General features: G+C 34.5%; 1 protein-coding gene across 1 annotated transcript in view; it reads right to left on the reverse strand.

The window, feature by feature from the left end:
- Positions 1-19,465, reverse strand: part of LOC150084277 (putative serine protease F56F10.1) — a 54,999-nt gene that overhangs the window by 2,131 nt on the left and 33,403 nt on the right. The window contains exons 5-8 of the mRNA XM_090375141.1: positions 15,661-15,775; positions 11,900-12,101; positions 7,925-8,018; positions 2,446-2,654 (exon numbers count right to left, since the gene is read on the reverse strand). Coding sequence (XP_090231267.1) covers positions 2,446-2,654; positions 7,925-8,018; positions 11,900-12,101; positions 15,661-15,775 — 620 coding nt within the window. The remainder of the gene's footprint in view (positions 1-2,445; positions 2,655-7,924; positions 8,019-11,899; positions 12,102-15,660; positions 15,776-19,465) is intronic.

Raw genomic sequence — 19,465 nt, forward strand, 5'->3', positions numbered from 1 at the left:
CCTTGGGACCCTATGACATCAGGTTAGTAGGGTCATACTGGGGATTAAAATCATCTTTCCTGGTCAAAACAGCGCTCGGTGGGTGGGGGGGGTGACAAAATTGCAAGTGTGGATATTTCCTGCTAATCCTTGTTCAGTATGTGCTATGTGCTTGTCATGGAAGGTGAATGTGTTAAGGTGCACTCTTTCTTTCTCCATCACACTTTTATAAACCTTTCACTCTTCAAATAAATTTAGTCAGAGAGAGAGAGAGTTTATTAAAGTGGAGCAGCTATAGATAAATAAAACTTCTGACTACTCTTCCTTCTTTATGTAAGTTTGGGCCGAAATAATTTATTAAAGAAAATTAAATGAGTATAGGCAACCCTTGCATTCATGACCCAGTTGGTGCATGAACCACCGTAACTCAAACTCTTATTTCTCATAGATTCAGTGTATAAATGGCAATTCTGTTCTTGAAAATCCATTTCTTACCCTAAAAATAATAAAATCAACTACAAAAAAACGGAGGAAAAGCTAAATAAAATACACTAATATATGCCTTCAGTGGCGGATCCAGGAAAAAATGACAGGGTGGGGGCACCATTTTGTGCACTAGAATGCCGACCACATTAGCATCAGTATTGCCAACTCTAGTCAGTTGAAAATAGTTGAGCCACAATGCGAAAAAAATAAAATCCTATGTTAACAATAAAAAAAAAAAATAAAAAAAACTTTTTTTTTTTGTAGCTACATGGAATTTAAATGATTGGTGTGTATTTTCTGAAAAACGACAAGGAGCCACATGGCCCGGTGCCCCTACCCTGAATTCGCCACTGTATGCCTTTACAAACATTATTAACTAAAAAGAAAGAAAGAATGAACAGGAAGATAAAGCACAGAATGGGAAAAGGAACTGATCTTCATAACATAATTTTGCAAGAGGAAAGGAACTATACTGGAGGAGTTTATTTGAGCCAAGCTGGTTTCAGGTGGAGTATTTTTTGCATTTGGAATGCACTGAGTGAGGCTTCTTGAAATAAGAATCCAATAAGGTTTGAACTAAAGATGAGCCTTCTTTGTTTCATAGAAAATCTCCCCTATCAAACAAGAATATTTTTAGTTGAAATGAACTTTGAATTTCATTTGAAATTAGGATCATTCATCTGAAATTTTCAGCAGCGACTTGTAGGATAAGGTAGCTGTATTCCAGGTATCTTTAATGATTTTCACAGTGGTCAGAACTCTTTGATTGTTAGGTCACCTTCCTTATCAACTGTTTCTACCATCCTGATGAAAGTCTGTCCAAGATAAGCTTTAGAAGATGCAGTGATGCCTCCGTAGCCAGGTGGGCAGGAGCAGCAGTGCTTAGCACACACTTCTTGATTAGACTGGGGTTCGAGCCCGTGACCACCAAATACGGAGAATGAAGAAAGGTCAGGGAATGACCACCCTACATCCCCGGAGCAATATGGCCTTAGTTGCTAATGCTCCTAAAAACCAAATAACAACAACAAAAAAAAAAAAAAAAAACATCTGGTCCATTGGTTAAAGCAATGCAATCATGTTACGGGACATGAAAATAATTTTGATGTTTGGATTACTGTGCTGAAGAAATTTGGTATGGCCTGCACCATTACTCAAAATGAGCAGTGCTTTACATGGCCATTGTTCCATATTTTCACACCTTAGGAACATACAAGCACTGGTTTCAATTTGCAGTCACCTGCAGCATTAGCTCTAACAAAGTCCATCAATCTTTAGCTGCTGTGAATTCAGGAATTGACTTTTTTCCCTTTGCAATGCAAGTCTTTGATGGAATTTTCAAAAATTTCTTTACTGAAAAATTTGATGGAATTTTTTTACTGAAAGATAATTCCATTGACCTAACCTAACCTTTCAGTAAAGTCAAGTTCTGTCAATTTTGAACACCTGCTGAGAACAGCAGCCTTCTTCTTCAAAGATTTAGGCTAACTTTGGTGGAAACTCATTTTGCTGCTTCTCCCTGGACTCTAATAAAAATGTGGTCATGAATCATGGGTTACCTGTATTTCCTACTGTGATGTTTTGAATTTTGGGTGTATAATTACCAGAACAAAAAAGCATTGCTGTTGCTAAGTAGCATAAGTCAGAATACTTCTTAGAAATTAATGCATCTTAACGGTCATTTATTGACCATTAAATTTATGAATTAATTTGTGTGAAAATTCTGTGAAAGGAGTATTTATGGATTTTAATTCTTGTGACTTATGAAATTTGGCTTGAGAAATTTGTATGAAAGAACCTAAATAATAATTGTTTTTTATCATTTTTTTTTTTTTTTTTTGGCTGGTGCAGCATAAGCCATAGGCTTTCTTGCACCATGCGGCCGTTACTAATACTAATATGTTCCATTCTCAACTATCACACCTCTTAAATATTATTTTACAAATATTTATTTGCAGAATCTAAGCCTTTAGTGCTTACCATTAATGTAAATAGCAACTGCATCAGGGTTCAAATCACTCGTAACTCCTAAAGCATGCCATGGGTCAATGGAACCATTAGGAAATACAACTTTTGTTACTTTCATGCCATAGTCTCCATAGTTTGTATTTGTCCTGTTCACACCTTGCTGAAGTAGATCCAAGGAAAATCTATGGCCAAAAATGTCTTGGCACTGTTGAATGTAGAACCTATAAAATAGAAAAAAATTAGAACAAAGCAAAGACAAGTATTTTTCCTTTAGTAACAGAAACCAAACTTTCTGTACGAGTAAAACTGATTAATATACACTGCTCAACATTGAAATTGTCCCATCTACAAGGAACAGATGGAGCCCTCAACAGTCAGATTTTTCAAGATGGTTGAGTGATACTGAAACCATACAACTGGTTATCCCATTTGCATTGCATACGTGCTTGGTAAAGATGTGTGTGGGGTGTACACACAAGAAAAGATGAAGTTTATAACTTGTTGAGAGAGTGCGAGCGCATGCTAACATCATTTCTGGAGATGTGAATTTAGTGAGGATGGATACTGGAAGTAACTTGTCTGAAGCTTGGCAGCCAACATGGCTAATCACTGCTTAAGTGAACTGTACACCAAGAACAAAGAAGAGGAAAATTGACATGCAACGTCTTGCATTTTTCATGGTACTCCCACAAAGAATAGATTATCCACAAGTTCCATAAAGCAACTGCCACTGTAAGTGATTGTGGATTCCGGTAGTTAAACCACTCACCATACAGACCAGACCTGGCCTTCAGTGATTATTGTCTCTTTAGAAGTGTGAAGGAAACTCCTGTGGGCATCAAATTTCAAGTAATAATAGCTTCAAAGAAGCTTAAATGGCTTTTTCAAAGACTAGAACAAAGACAGCCATTTTTTTCTTTGCCCCCAAAAAGGAGGACATATATTTAACTCAAGGGAATATATATATCTCAAGCTATACTAATTCTTTATTACTGACATAGATAACTTTTGATTGTCCCTCATACATATATGTCACAGTTTAGAGTAGCAAATTTTCAGAAGTAAATAAGTATATTAAAAAAATAAACTTATTCCTATAGTACTTAGTACCATGTGTGGGCTGAAGGCTGAGAAGATATTTGTTGATATTAGACTTGAATTTTTGTAGATTGTAATTTTCAGGAAATATGTATGAAGGAAGGTTCTTCCAGAAGTTGAATGAATAAATGAGTAAGAAGAAAAGTTTGTTCTGTGAGTTTGAAGTTGGATAGTAAAAGAATGTTGACTGGTTGCAGCAAGTTTAGATTGCTTTTGAAGAGAGAGTGGGAAGTATAGAGGCCAATTCAGAAGAACAGTGCCTATAAAAAAGGCATGCAGCAGAAACAGAACATCTGCGAGACAGAGAATGGAAAGACTCTGTTAGAGATGAGTTATTAAACCTAACTACCCTCTTCTGAATGGAATCTAGAAGACACTGCCCTAGATGTGAGAACAATATTCCATGGTAGGGTAGATTTACAATTTGTACAGAGTGAACAGCTGTTTGAAAGGAAATTAATGCTGAGAGTTGAAAGAGAAAACCCCCTTTTTTAGATGCAGTTTGTGTAAGGCAAGGTTTCTCAAACTGGAAGATGGAATGCAATGTGCTATCATCAGCAAAACTATGGATAGGATTTCTGTTCAATGGAAGAAGGTCATTAATATACAAGAGGAAGCGGGAGAAAGAACTGAACCTTGAGGAACATCAGCATTAGTGGAGAAGTTAAAAGACAGAGAACCATCTACCATCACCTGCAGTGAGCAGTCAGAGAGAAAGCTGAATACCCAATTAAAAATTTGAATTAGCAGTTGACAAACCATAAGATGGAAGCTTATTTAGAAGACCTTTATGCCAAACACAATCAAAACCCTTTGAAATGTCAAGAGCAACTGCTTGAGTTTCACCAAACTTTTCCATTGAATTTGTCCACAGATAGGTAACATAAGCCTGAATATCACCAGTGGATCGATACCGATGGAATCCATAGTGGTGATCATTGATCAGATGGATGTTGTTGTAGTAGTTTTTGGTGGAAGGGCTACTTTGGCCATATTGTGCCTCTCAAAGTAATTGAGTTTACATATGAAAACTGCCCCAGGAGCAGTTATAAATGGTTGTACATTTGAATTTGTTTTAAATAGAGAAAGATTTGTTTCTTTACCTATGATGCTGTTGAGAGACAAAAGTTCTTGCAGATCTGAAAGGAGTGCATTGGGCATCATTGAATAAGTTACATTCTCACGAGTATATGCTTTACTATGAGTGGTTGCAAGCAGTGTATACATTGTTGGAGAATCATTTCCTGTAAGCAGAAAGAGATGTGTGAGATGAGTATGATGTATTCAGGTTCTGGCTAGGATTACTTTTCAATTTTTATGAATGCTAGAAGTCCACACTTGTGGTTCAAATTTTATTTGAAACAGCTTGTTATTTACTTGCATTTTCCATAGAAGAGTTCACTGTTCCATACATGTTCTCCATATATTGTGTCTACAATCAGGATATGGGACTAGATCATTTGAGGTTATGCTGGAGGGATGCTTTGCAGCATCATCTGCACATTCATTTCCTGGAATACCACATGGCCCGGGATCCAAGAGAAGATAGGAGTTTGCTGATGCTCACAAAGGCGTATCAGCTCATGATTTATGAGCTTTAATAAAGGATTGTAAGCTGACCGGGCTAGCCAGGTGGGTAAAGTGCCTGCCTGGCAACCCAAAGGTCACGGGTTCGAATCCTGCCTTGGGCTTGGATCAGAGTAAAATGCAAAAACTTTGGGAGGTGCATTATGGCCACAGAAGCCGATGCACCAACAACTAACAAAAAAAAAAAGGATTGTAAGGTGACGAAGTGCTAAAAGAGCACTGTACGTCAGTATATATATTATGCTTTTGTACAAGTTAGTGCAAATGCATCATATTAGTACACAGCCAATTCTAGATTAGCAAATTATTTGCAAAAAACGGCATCGTTTAAGTCATATCTCATATTGTGAATACCTTCAAGACGAGTTGCCATGACAATGCACTACTTCAAATAAGTAACGCTTCACCTAAAGGAGACTATTGTTACTTATTCTCAGTGGATACAACCACCCAGACAACACCGTTTCAGGGCTATTTGGCCCTTCTTCAGTGGGTGGCAGGTACCCAAGTGATGTAATGATGGCAAAACAGTTATGAAGTATAACTCCACAATATGAGAGATGCCTGATGGTGTATAAGATGAATTAAGACTATAATGCATTAGGACTTAGTCTAACTCTCTCGCAGCGTGAGGCATAAGCCCTAATGCATTATATTATGCTTTTGTTTATTGACAGGAGTGAGATGTTTTTCAGGGCAAACTTAATGGCATGGAGCACAGCAGTATAACTGCTGCATTCAGCCAGAGGTAAAACTGAAACAGTTGTATTAGGGAAGACAGCAGCTGCACCCACTTTGTCAGACTTTGTGTATAGATCTTAATAATAAAATGGGGATACTTCTGTGCAGGAGCAAAATTGTAGTTATTGCATGTTAATATTTTGCAAAAATACCTTTACCTCACTGCTCAAAGTAATCATCAAAAGAAAGTGTGAAGATAATCCACAGGGGAATCTAGATCTTTTGATTCTCTAAGGGTTCAAAGTCTTTATTATGCTGAGGCTCACAAACCTCCCCTCAGCATCAGAAGAAAGATGTTACTGATGAACTACTCAGCTCAAATTAAAAGCCTCTCCGCTCATCCTATTTGGTCACTACTACATGATCCGCAGTGGACAACCCACTATGCAAACAAACTCAGAACAGTTCAGCCTACTAGTACCATACTGCAGAATCTAACAGAACGTTGGAACATTCAGCTGCCTGATAATAATAATATTATTATTATTAGCTATATGGTGCAAGGAAGCCTGAGGCTTATGCTGCATCAGCCAAAAAAAAAAAAAAAAAAAAAAATTCTGAATTACCTTGAGAGAGAGAAGTAGAAGGGAATCACCAAGAACAAGAAGAATGATGATATCCAGCTCAGGACCCTGGGTGAGTATAGGCTTGGCACACCCAGGGTCCTGAGCTGGACATCATCATTCTTCTCTTTCTTTGTTATTCCCTTCTACTTCTGACTCTTGTTCTCTCCCAGGGTAATTCAGAATTTTTTTTTTTTTTTTTTGCTGGTGAGAAAGACAGACAGAATTCACAAATGATGAAGGAAACGAAGTATGGTATTCTTACCGATTTCTGGGCATTTTTTTCAGTGAAAATTTTCTTTTTGTGCTCAACTTCATTAAATTGTAATGGTCTATTTTCTTTCTGTACTGTTATCAAGTTAAAGCCTAGTTATACTACCATATTAATTAAACAATAAAAAAAAAAAAAAAATCGAAATTTTTTTCTTTTCTACTACTCAAATTATTATTTTTTATATAATTGTTATAAGGCATGGCTTTTAAATGCATAATTATAGATACACCAAATCTGGCAACCTAGGGGATGGACAGTCCCAGTTTACAGAAGCCCATACACTAAATATATATTAATATTTATTGAAATGTAAATAAAATAAAAAAAATTAATTTGCATAAACTGTTTGCAAAAGATAAAAATTTGGTGCATTCTTTATGATCCACAAACCAAGTGTCATGTCATAATTTCCTCTGAATAGAAATAATCCATATCTCCAAGAAGAAAAAAATTTGGACTGACTGCAGACATCTTCATCTCTACTCGAACTTTTTTTGAACTGTTTTCAAAAAAAATCATAAGTGACTGTTGACTGTTATGAGTTTAGACTTGATGGCTATATGTGGAGACAGTATTGTGAGCTACATTTTCTTTTTATTATATAATTACATTCATGAGCCAAAACATTGACCATGAGTGGACACATCCCACAACATCTAGGAGTGATGTCACCTACCGGCGGCAAAGTGACAGCACAAGTAGTGCCTGTCAGTTTGTCAATATGAAGCCTGTGCAATGGGAAGGGAAGGAAGGACCTGATGGAGTTTGAATGGGAAACGATTTGTGGCATTATGAAGGTGGGCCAGCAACCACAGGAATGGAACTCTTTGAAAACTGTCTTACAACATTTTCATTTTTCATATAACCTTGCACCATCTGATTTTTATTATTTTTTAGTAATTTTCTAGTAAAGCAGAAGTTATGGCAGGTCTGAAAAATGAAGAGGAATTTTCAAAAGGGAACTTAAAAGGTCATTTGCAATTATGTAATTTATGGAAAAAATGTGTAAATAACCAGTCATTATTTTAAAAAAGTTCAATATGTAATTACCTATAACTGCTATATTTTTTTAAATAAAAATTCAGCCCTGGAATATTTTGATCCTACCCCTGTTTGAGTAATCCTCAGGTCTTTATTCTTTCTGTTCTTGATTTGTGAAAAGTCTAATTTTAACATTATAAATATCCTATTTTCTTTTGGATTATTTTCAAGAATATCACCAGCTTACCTGACTGGAAAATGATCACCAAAAGGTTGGCTCTTCAAGTCTGATGACTGGAAAAACCCAAATTCAACACAGGTTTGATAAGTCCACTGACGACCTACAATAAAAAAGGAACTGCCATAAGGAATAAGAGCATTTTTAAAAAAATTAAAATAATGTATATTACAGCTCAATTTTTGTTCAGTTCATTGGGCCCAATTTGTCTTTTCAATCTTGTAATTTCTTAAGAACATATTGAGGATTCTCCCATTAAAGTTTGTAAGAAATTAGAATCCAATATAAATGAATTAGTTTATGTATGGTTTATTGATAATAAAATTAGTAAATCCACTTGATGGAAGCTCCATGCAATGGGATGCTAGCCTCCCCAGTTCTATGGTTTGCCAAAAATGCACAAAGCAGGCATTTCTTTGCATCTGATTTTTTTGTTATGGCACCCCAACATATGAACTTTCCAAGCATATGCTGTATTGCTCTCACTACTCATTGGTAAAACAAACTATGTTGTCAATAGTAGCATTCATTATCTGCAGATCATTAAGGATTTTAACATCCTGGAGGGCAAGGTCGTGATTTCCTTCAACATGGTCTCCCTGTTTACATCTACTTTAATACAGCCAGTCTACTTTTGTTAGGTGACTGTTGGCCAGGGATTCCGTGCTGAAGGTTAAGACCTCTCTTGGTCTACAAATGATATTTATAACGCCTTAAATATTTATCTGGTGGCATAATCATGTTCAGTGATTTATTGTACTAGCAGATTCAGGGTACAGCTATGGGTTCTCCAGTCACCGCTCCCATAGCTAATATTACCATGGAAGCCGTGGAGGAAAACATATTTTTGGATCTGCCAGTGCCAGTTAGGCCCTGGCAATTAGTGTGCCAAGGACAGTTCACCAATTATAAGCTGGCACATGCCCCAGGACATCTGTATAGCACAGCATGAATGCTATTTAGTTGAGCATGGTCCCATGTGATTCTGCTGCTGACAGGGATGCCAAGAGCTGTAGGATCAGGACAGATATTTACCCTCCCCCCCATGTTTTGGATAAATTTCAGTTTCCCATTTGGATCACTATAGTGAGTTAGTTGCCACTGCTTATATTTCCCATTATCTAGGCGTTTCTACAAGTCTTGCTACGGTGTTGCGTTGCTAATGTGTTGGTTGTGTGTAGCTCCCCTGGCAGGAAGTTGCAGTCGATGGTTGCCAGATGCGATTCTGCTTATCGGATCACATACCCAGACCGTAGGGTGTGTTACCTTGGCGAGTCAGATTGTAGGCTTTGCAATCGCATCTCAGGACATTGGGGTGGGGGGGGGATATTTGTCAGGCCAATTTCATCTGCTCTGCTGTTGCTGAGCATTATCGGTGTGAGCAGTATGTTAATTGTAACCCACCTGCCAGTGTTAAAAATTTGGACTGCATACATGATTCTCAGCATCACTCTTGGTTGGAAACACTTCCATATAGCTGTGGCAGGTTCCAAAATTAATTGCAGCAGTGGAATCAGCATACACCCTATTATGGAAGTAGTTATTTTAAACATGAGAGATGTCAAGCTTATAATGTGGCAATACATGTCATTTACTTCCACAGAGTCTAACAACTGATGTTCCCCCCCCCACCATTTTTTCTGTTCTTTTCCTTTTTCCCACTCATGATCTGCATTGGCCTGTTACAGCTGGCCCAGGGTAAGTGCATGTGTTTGTTGCTCTGCAAAACATAATGTTATATCATATTATTTGTCTTCAAAGTTGACAAAGGAGTATATCGCACCAAAAGCTTCTCAGCATATTTTGTTTTTATTGCTTTTAGTACTCATCACTTTTATCATTTTATAAAATTTTATTTTATATTTTTATGTTTCACTGGTAGTTACAAGATTTGTTTCAAGATGTAAGAAATATTCAATAATGTTGCAGTTATTTGAGGTGCAAATATACCTGGGCCTCAAGTAAACTATTTACAATTTTAAAATGTAATGCTTTTTATTGTGATTTATGTACGTTCTCAATTGGTGTGACTGTCATTGATAAAAAATTAATTCACTCACTTAATTAAGCAAACAAATTATTTCTTTTTTGATTATCCATTACATTAGTTTGTTTTTAGATTTTTAAATTAGATTTTCACTAGTTAAATGATGGAAACTTTTTAAGTAACAGACTTATTTTTTATTCCATTATAAGGCAAGGCAAAAGTTCACAAAGATCAGTTCTACTAAATACTGCTATTGTTTCATACAGCTTGTACAGTTGTCAGTGTTGTTACTCTGAAAGAAAGTAGTGTATCTGTATTCCTACCAATCTGACTGTTTTACTGTAGAGCATTCTCTTTTCTAATTCTTGATTTTAATATTTTCTTTGTTTTTAATGGTTTGTATGGATTTCAAGAAACTTTGAGTTTCGTTCGTTTTTAATGTGACTTTCTTGAAGAAATTGTGGGCATCAGTTTAAAGTATTTTATATTGCCTGATTTTAATGTTTTCTTTCTACCCACTTCCACCTTTTTTATGAACATATTTCTGCTCTTCATCAGTAAACAACACTGAACAGCTGCATTCTTGTTTCTTCAGGTACTGTTATCAATTAAGCCATGTCCTAAAGTGATCACAATAAGTGGCATCCACTGTATATTGTGATCAAGTTTTGATGCAATGGGTAAGATAAATATCATTGTATGTCACTCACAGATTATCCCTTCTACATATAGAATCCAGAGATAAGGTCCTATAGTAGTAGACTGAATTAGGTAACATATGTAAATGGAATCAGCTGGTATTCCTGAATCCAAAATGTTCGATCTTATTGGTGTAGCAAAAAAGGTTGAATATTTTTGCTGATAAAATACATAAAAAAAAAAAATATATATATATATATATATATATGTGTGTATTTATATATTCAAAATAAAACCATCCAGATAAAACCAGCAGTGATAAATCTCCCTCTCTCACAGCAATACTAATGTGCTAAGTGACTAAATGTAACCAGAATAAGATTCTTAAGAAATTAGCCCCAGGGGCTCACATCTGGTGAGTGTGGCACACCCAGGGTCCTGAGCTGGATATAATCATTTTTCTCTTTCTTGGTGATTCCCTTCTACTTCTCTCTCTCTCTTTCTCTCCCCCCCCAGGGTAATTCGGAATTTTTTTTAGCTGGTGCAGTATAAGCCTCAGGCTTCCTTGCACTAAATGGCTAGTAATAATAATAATAACAATAATATTACATTTATAACACAGCAAAAAAAAAAAAAAAAACACAGTAATTGTGCATAAAGGTATTTTATGGCAAGTGTAATCATTTACCACAAAATATCTTTATGCATAACTTATATGCTAAAAAATTCAGAGTAATTCAATGATTGAAACCCTTGTCTTCTTGTGCTCACTATTTCCAATTTCTAAGTACTGAATATATCATTAAGAATTCCTATAGTCTCCAATGTTATTTGGTTTTTTAGGAGCATTAGCAACTAAGGCCATATTGGCGGGGATGTGGTCATTCCCTGACCTTTCCGCATCCTCCGTATTTGGTGGTGACGGGCTCGAACCCCGGTCTAATCAAGAAGCGTGTGCTACACACTGGTGCTCCTTCCCACCTGGCTACGGAGGCGCCATAGTCTCCAATAGTACTTGAACCAAGGCCTTTCTAAATGAATGATAAATAGTGAACTCTTTTTATGCTATCTATACAGGAGCAACAGAAAGCACTTTCAATTAATTTATTTTTTTTTAAAGATTTTGATACTAGTAAAAAAATAAAATAAAATAAAAACGGTCCTAACGACCAATGTTATACTGTTAATAACGTATCCAGAACCACCACAGTTGATGGGTAGGTAAGTAATTCTAAATGTTTTTAGTATTAACAAATTAAGTTTTATTGCAGAAAAAGATTTTTCACTAAATATTCTTCAAGTTAAATTTAAAAAAAAAAAAAAACCACTAAACAAATAATAAATCATATTATTCATACCTCCTTCTGAAGCACTACTATTCCAAGAAACAGAGGACAAGTTTTTTATAGTATTATCATATTTGAAGTCTAGGCAAGTTTCTCCATAAGCATCCAGAATAAGTGAATTGATTGCAGCATACCGATGAACAGAAGATCCAATGCTTGAATTTGTCATGATATTACACAGTGTATCTATGGTGATGTTTGTTCCTTTAGCTCCCTACATATACAATAAAAATAACCAGTACTTCATGTATTTGTTTTCATTTAATCTTCTAAAAATCAAATTAAAAATAATTATTATGGAGGAAAATCATTTGTTGACATTTTATATACTGGCCTGTTAGAGTAGCACATGCAGGTATTTTTAACTAGTATTTAATTACCATAAATAAGTATGTTTATTATTAATAATTTGACATTTTTTGAAAATAGCCACTGCAGATGGACAATTAACATGTTAGAAATACAGCATATAAAAACAAAAAAATGAAACTCATATGATGCCACCCATGTGTTGGTTGTCTGGCTATCAGAATGCTGCTCGTCAGTTGTGAATCTAGCAGTTTTCTGAGGAGATGAGATTCATGCTGGCATTTCCCTTTTTTTTCATTTTTCTTACCATTGGATTATTATTGTGATATTTCACCATTTGGATCATGGCTTACTTTAATGCTTCACAGTCCTGATCTCTGTAGCCAACTAAATTCTTTATTTTGGTCTTTTAGCCACATTGGGCATTATTAATTTTTTTTTTTTTTCTACATTATTTTCCAGAGTAAATTCTCCTCTTTTAATTTTCATACCATTGGATTATTAGCATGATGTTTCACCCTTGAGATCTCAACTTACTTTGATGTTTCATCACTCCAACGTTACTATAGCCAACTAAATTCTTCACTTTGGTTTTTAGCCTCACCTTGGGCACTAATTTTCTAAATTATTTTTCACTGTATAATCCATTTGCTTTCACCATTTCCATTCCTGATACTTTTGATTCCCATGCATTTAATGTATCGTTATACCCTTAAAATTCTTTCTTTTTCACTCTTGGATTTTTACCCAATTTCTCTTCAGCAGCTTCTAAATTTGTCCCCTTTAGATTTTAAAATATTTGGTTTTTGCTCTTTTACATCCAAATTATATTATTTCATAGTTTATATGCTACAGTACTATATTATTTCCTTTTTGCAGCTATTCTGCAGTTATTTGGCCATTTTATTTACTTCTGTTTTATATAATTGCCTGTAATTAGCCATATTTTAAATATGTGCAATTTTTCATGTAAATACATTAAACTTTGGAGAAATTAAATTTATTAACTCAACTTCAACTGTATCTACTAAAATTAATCACTGCTTGTGCAAATTTATACAAAGATTTTTTTAAAGAGTTTGAGTTTTATTATTTTCAATAACAGAATGCTATTTTAGTAGTAAAAAGGAAGGGAAAGGGAAAATTTAAATGCTTAAAATACTTCTTCATTTTATTTCAGGCTGTTTTAATTTTTGACAATTACATTCCAGAATTTGTTCCAAACACTGTCCCAGTAAAGAAAGTTGCTGGTTCATGGTACCACCTGACTTCTACTGAGGGGACCTGGTGCTTGCTGGAGCCATGCTGGATAGCTGTGACCTAAGTTACTCAACAAGCTCAATAACTAGTGAGTTCTGATTACCAGCGACTCATCCAATCTGTTGTTGTTGTACAAATTTTACTGACATTAGGAAATATACTGCTATTGCAGAAAGCTACATCAGAGTTCCCTGTGGGCATATATAACCAAAAATTGCCTTTGATAACTTTAGAAAAGAGCTATGATGGTTACAATGAATTGTAAGTGTTCATATAATGTTGGAAGTTTTATGTGTACTTTGCAAGTAGTAACAGGACTGAAGTTGCAGAGTTTATCTTCAGAATTCTTCCTTTTTCCACTCAAGAAAACAAATTAAGTGGCTTATCTTTCTTTTCATAAAAGGAACATTTAATGACTGTAAACTAGTGTATATAACATTGAACATAGTTTCAAACCTTTATTTGTATGAATAAACATTTTCATAAGAGAGGCTGAGACTTATTCACAAAATAAAAGCAAACTTGGACACATAAAAAAAAGTAAATTCCATATTTTCACAAAATATAAAAGGTAAACTGCAGCCATTATCAACTCACTGCAGGATGGAAGCCTCCTCAACAATTCATGCTGAGGGAAATGGACCATAATCTGCCACGCTGTCCAGTGCGGGTTGGCAGATCGACCATATTTAGCAGTCAGGGGCTTGCAACCTGGTCTACTCAAAAAGCGTGTGCTGGTGCACTCCTGCTCATGACCACACGGCTACGGACAAAGCTGCTTGCTTGTCAACTTTTAACAAGCAAGCAGCTTGTCACTAAAAAGTTCTGATTGTTATCATGCCTGTTAATTATATTTAAACATAACGGCATTTCTACACAAACCTCTAAATTCTTACTCATCTTTCTCTAACATAAAAAAATTAATTCCATGCCAGCTGGAAGATTCTCAATAGTAACACATTCCAGTGGTGATGTTTTTTTGTTAGTTATTGATGCATCGGCTTCTGTGGCCATATTGAACCTCCCAGGTTTTTGCATTTTCTACTCTGATCCAAGCCCGAGGCGGGATTCAACTCGCAACCTTTGGGTTGCCAGGCAGGTACTTTACTCACCCGGCTAGCCCGGTCGGCCAGTGGTGATGTAATACAGGAAAACATGTTCTGCTAAGCCATGTGAACAGCACTTCCTTTAGTTATAGGTAACCATTATTGTTTCTCTAAGCAGTGTGGTTTATACACTGTTCGGAGCAATTTTAGTACAGACTATTTTATACATTAAAGTATTAATTAGATACCACTAGCTTTAGATATAATCAAGTAATTCTGAATAAAGGTAAGTGCAACTTAGTTACAGCATTTACACTCGCAGTTGCGCTTGTTTAGGTCTAACATCAAGTACGACATATACATAGCATAAAATAACCTTTAGCATACAAAACCTCAATTACAAATAATAATTTAAATATTTTTTTCAGAACTAATTTTAATCATTCCCTTTTAAAAGCTTAGTTAATTTACAAATATGTAGAGAACTCCATAGAATAATGGATTTAATAATGTTCAACTGTATAGTCTTGCCTGGTATACTAGACCCAAAATTTTGTGTGAAACAAAGGAGCAATCGAAAAAACAAGCACAGGAAAATAATAAAATGGCAAAGGAAAAAAAAATTTTAATTCAAAGAATGTAGCATAATTATTGCTCTTCTTAGATATAATTATATGTGGTTGAGCAGATAACACCAAACAGTCCTTCATTAAGTAGGATTATGTTATTTCAGCTAAGAAAACTAGAGCTTTTGTGTAACCAATATAAAAGCGAAAGTTTTTAATATTACTGTGCTAAAGATACATTAAATATGAAATATTAAATATTTTCACATTTTTCCTTGCCAAAAAATAGGGATTAGCAATCTCATGACTACCAACATTTATGAAGGCTCATAAAAGTTATGACTTTTATTTAAATTTTAGTTATCTCTCCTTTAAATATTAACATTTATCATTATTTTTATATAGAGTTAATATAGTTAACCTGTAAAATTTGGTAGCACTTTGGGGGCCACACAACAATGTGTATGTATGTATGTATTAATAGCATACCATTTATTACATTTTAATTTAATGTTTTTTAGAATACTGATGAAAACCTAAAATTAAGTAAATATGATACTTCAGAGAAGCAACAAATATATAATCTGTTTACCTCAAATTGTCGATTATCCTTGTTGTATTGTACTATTCCTTCAAAATTTCCAGCTAAACCACTAAATAAATTGGCCACATCATTTTCTATTGAACCATCAAATTTGTCACAGAGCCTGAAAATATAATAATAATTAGATCACAGAATTCTGCCTAAGAGACCATTTATTAGATTGCAAACAATATTTATAATATTAAGACACTGTTCCTCAGTCTATCATTTTGCTGATGTAATTTATTTCTTATTTATATTAAAAATATATATAAAATGAGGTTATCTTTTAATGTTCAGTGGTTAACTTATTTTTTATTTATTTCATAATAAATCTGTAATACAACTGTTTACAATAGTAATTTATGCAATATAATTGCATAAATCACTATTGTAAACAGTTGTATTACTATTGCAATATAAATTGTGCCTAGACAGCATGAAAATTGGAATCTGTAAACTCTGTAGATAACTGGATACCATAAAATTAGACATGCACAGCAATGTCTAATGATTTTTATGGACTACATATGATTCTCACTTTTAGCAGTACAGTCTGTCCTCGTATAGCACGATAGTTGCGTTCCTAGAAATCCTCGTGCAATGCAAAATCGTGCAATATAAACAACAGGCCCTATGGGAAAAGTGGGGTTAGGTGCCGACCACCCAAGATTGAACACACATTTGGAACCAAAACATTACCAAACACAATAAATAATCGGGTAATTTTAATCGTTATAAAATACTTACTAGTAGTATTAGTAAATTAATAAGAGGAGTTTACCTCAATATAGTACGTGGAACACTTCCGTATGATACCCTCCAGAAATTAAAACGGAAAAAACGAAAAAATCGACAACTTACCGGTACATTAAAGTAAAATATAAATAATTAAAGTAAAATATAAATAATTAAATAATCAATTTAACACAATTCAAAACAATTAAAATTCAAATTAACGCAATTAAAAGAATCTAACGAAAATATTCAAAACGATTTTCCTTCCTGAAGCTGACAATGCTTTTCGACCGACTGTCGTGATCACAGTCGGTCGAAAAGCATTGTCAGCTTCAGGAAGGAAAATCGTTTTGAATATTTTCGTTAGATTCTTTTAATTGCGTTAATTTGAATTTTAATTGTTTTGAATTGATTTTGAATTGTGTTAAATTGATTATTTAATTATTTATATTTTACTTTAATTATTTATATTTTACTTTAATGTACCGGTAAGTTGTCGATTTTTTCGTTTTTTCCGTTTTAATTTCTGGAGGGTATCATACGGAAGTGTTCCACGTACTATATTGAGGTAAACTCCTCTTATTAATTTACTAATATTATTATCAACGTAGAACATATTGAGTATTTCAGCTCTGATTCATACTATATAAAATACTTACGTATTTTATAACGATTAAAATACGTAATAAAAATAATATTATATTATAATAAAGTATTTTTAGTATTTTTTAATACTAAAAAAGTATTTTTTACGAATAAAATACGTATTTTATTCGTAAAAAAATTATTATATTAAATAAAATAGTCGTAATAAAATACTTACGTATTTTATAATACGTAAGTACTGTATAAATTATAATACGTAAATCGTAATAAAATATTGCTAATGCTTTTGCTTCTATCGTAAGCAAACTTGCTTTTTGTTTGATTTTCTATCCAAAGAGATGACAGCCGTTCCAATTCTTTGTGTCTTAATCTAATGGATTTTAATTACACTTTGAGTTGTTCCCGCTATGAAAGTTGTTTTTATTTTCTCCGCATTCTTTGTAATTTCTCGGCGTTGCCTCATTTAGGTCTGTAGCACGTGCAATATCACATGGTCTTTCATTTCGCTCAAAGCGTTTCACAATTTCATATTTTTTCTCTATTGACAGAAGCGGAATGGCCATAAGCCTTACGGGGGAAACCACGGTGGGCCGGAGGCCGGTGTGATTTTGGCCATAAACCGTAGTATGAGGCCACTATAAATTTTCCCGGGTAAGAATTTTTGATCCAGTCCGCCTCTGTTTATCGATATTGCTTTTTTTTTTCTCTCTGAATCTGCAGTGTCTTAGCCAGGACGCTTCCTTTTCACACCTTTTAAGTATTTTACTAATTTTTAGGGAATAAAGCACAATTACAAAACGAGGAGGCACGCTTGATACACATAAACAAAGCTGCGCGCGTGTAGCAACTGAATAAATAACACAGTAAAGCCCGAGATACACTATTAATTAACACCTCGCATTTTACTAAAGCACATTTTTGGAGGTTACTACCATAAAACAATTTCCAGTTGCGTTTCTGCTAGTGGAATCTGTTATAAACTGGTAGTAAACTCCATCTAATTGCATTTGCGATTATATCGATAGCTGGAATTGTGTTGGTTTTTACGTTATTATGGTGAAATGTGTTTCCCCTTCACTGATATAAAACATAAATACATTTTCAGAATCTTCTTCATTCCTATCATGTTGCATTCACTTGGGGTGATTCTGCATTCTACTGCCATTTCTTGTAAACACAAAGGCGAATCATGTATAAGCGAATTCGGTTCGTGTTATATAAGATAACGTTCCCCTATTTATAAATCGTGTATGATCGAATTCGTGTAATGTAAACACGTGTTATACGAGGACCGACTGTATTTGCAACATAAAAATCAAGTATCTCCTGTTCACAGGATGAAGTGGGTAATTGATGTGGAAGTCTGTGCTGGGGAAAATAATGAAGTTAATAGTTAAAGAAGTAATGCACCTTGTTAGGAGTGGGCCCATATGGAAATCACAGTGGATTTGTTAAAGGGAAATGACCTTGTGAAAACTACTCAGCTTGGTCATGCCTGACCAATCTGATTAGTTATCATGAGGTCACCATAAACAAAACGGATGCAAAGAATAATCTTGACATCACATATTTAGATTTCAGTAAAGCCTCTGATACTGTACTACACGTATGATTGATGTATAAATTATACCAATATGACAATAGGGACAAGTTACTACTACGGATAAAGGGGGTGGTTATAAATGCCCACTATTCTTTATGTGCTAATAGTGCTATCCCACTAATAGTACTATTAGTGGGATACAAAAAGAGGTAAGATGATGGGTCCCTTACTGTTTTTAATATTTATTAATGTAGGTATTGCAGGTTTGATGTTTAAGTTTGCTGATGATACAAATATGGGAACAGTGGTTAATGACAATAATAAGAGTATGTTGCTTCAAGATGTTGATAAACTAAGATGGGCTGAAAAGTGACAATTGAAGTTTAACAATGATAAATGAGAGGTACTGCATTTAAGTAACAGTAATCCTAAAATAACATATTGCTTAGCTAGTGCCAAACTCAAAGCAGTTGATAAAGAAAAAGACCTCTGTGTAATTATATAGTTTGACATGAAATTCTCTGAGAAGTACAAACAGGTTAAAACAGCTCATGCGCTCTATCAATGATATACAGAAACAAAGAGATAGTTATCCCATTTTAAGGCTATTACCAGGTTTTGGAATATTGCACACAGGTTTGTAACACTCATATTAGGAAGAACACAGATATATTGGAAAGAGTACAGAGAAAAGCAATAAGATTAGTTGGAGACACAGGAGGATTTTCTTACCACTGGGGTTTCTGTAAATTTGTCTGGAAACTTGTAATCTGCATGGTAACCTAACTGAAGTGTATAAGGCTTTAAAAGGATTAAACAAACTAAATGCTGATAGCATCTTTACTCTTTCTCAGATGACACACACAAGAGGCCACAAATTTAAACTGATAAAGGATGGTTGCAGGAGAGATGTGCAAAAATTTTCTT

Source organism: Mastigoproctus giganteus, chromosome 6 (genome assembly GCF_048544385.1).
Source record: "Mastigoproctus giganteus isolate SK-2022 chromosome 6, ASM4854438v1, whole genome shotgun sequence".
NCBI lineage: Eukaryota > Metazoa > Arthropoda > Arachnida > Uropygi > Thelyphonidae > Mastigoproctus > Mastigoproctus giganteus.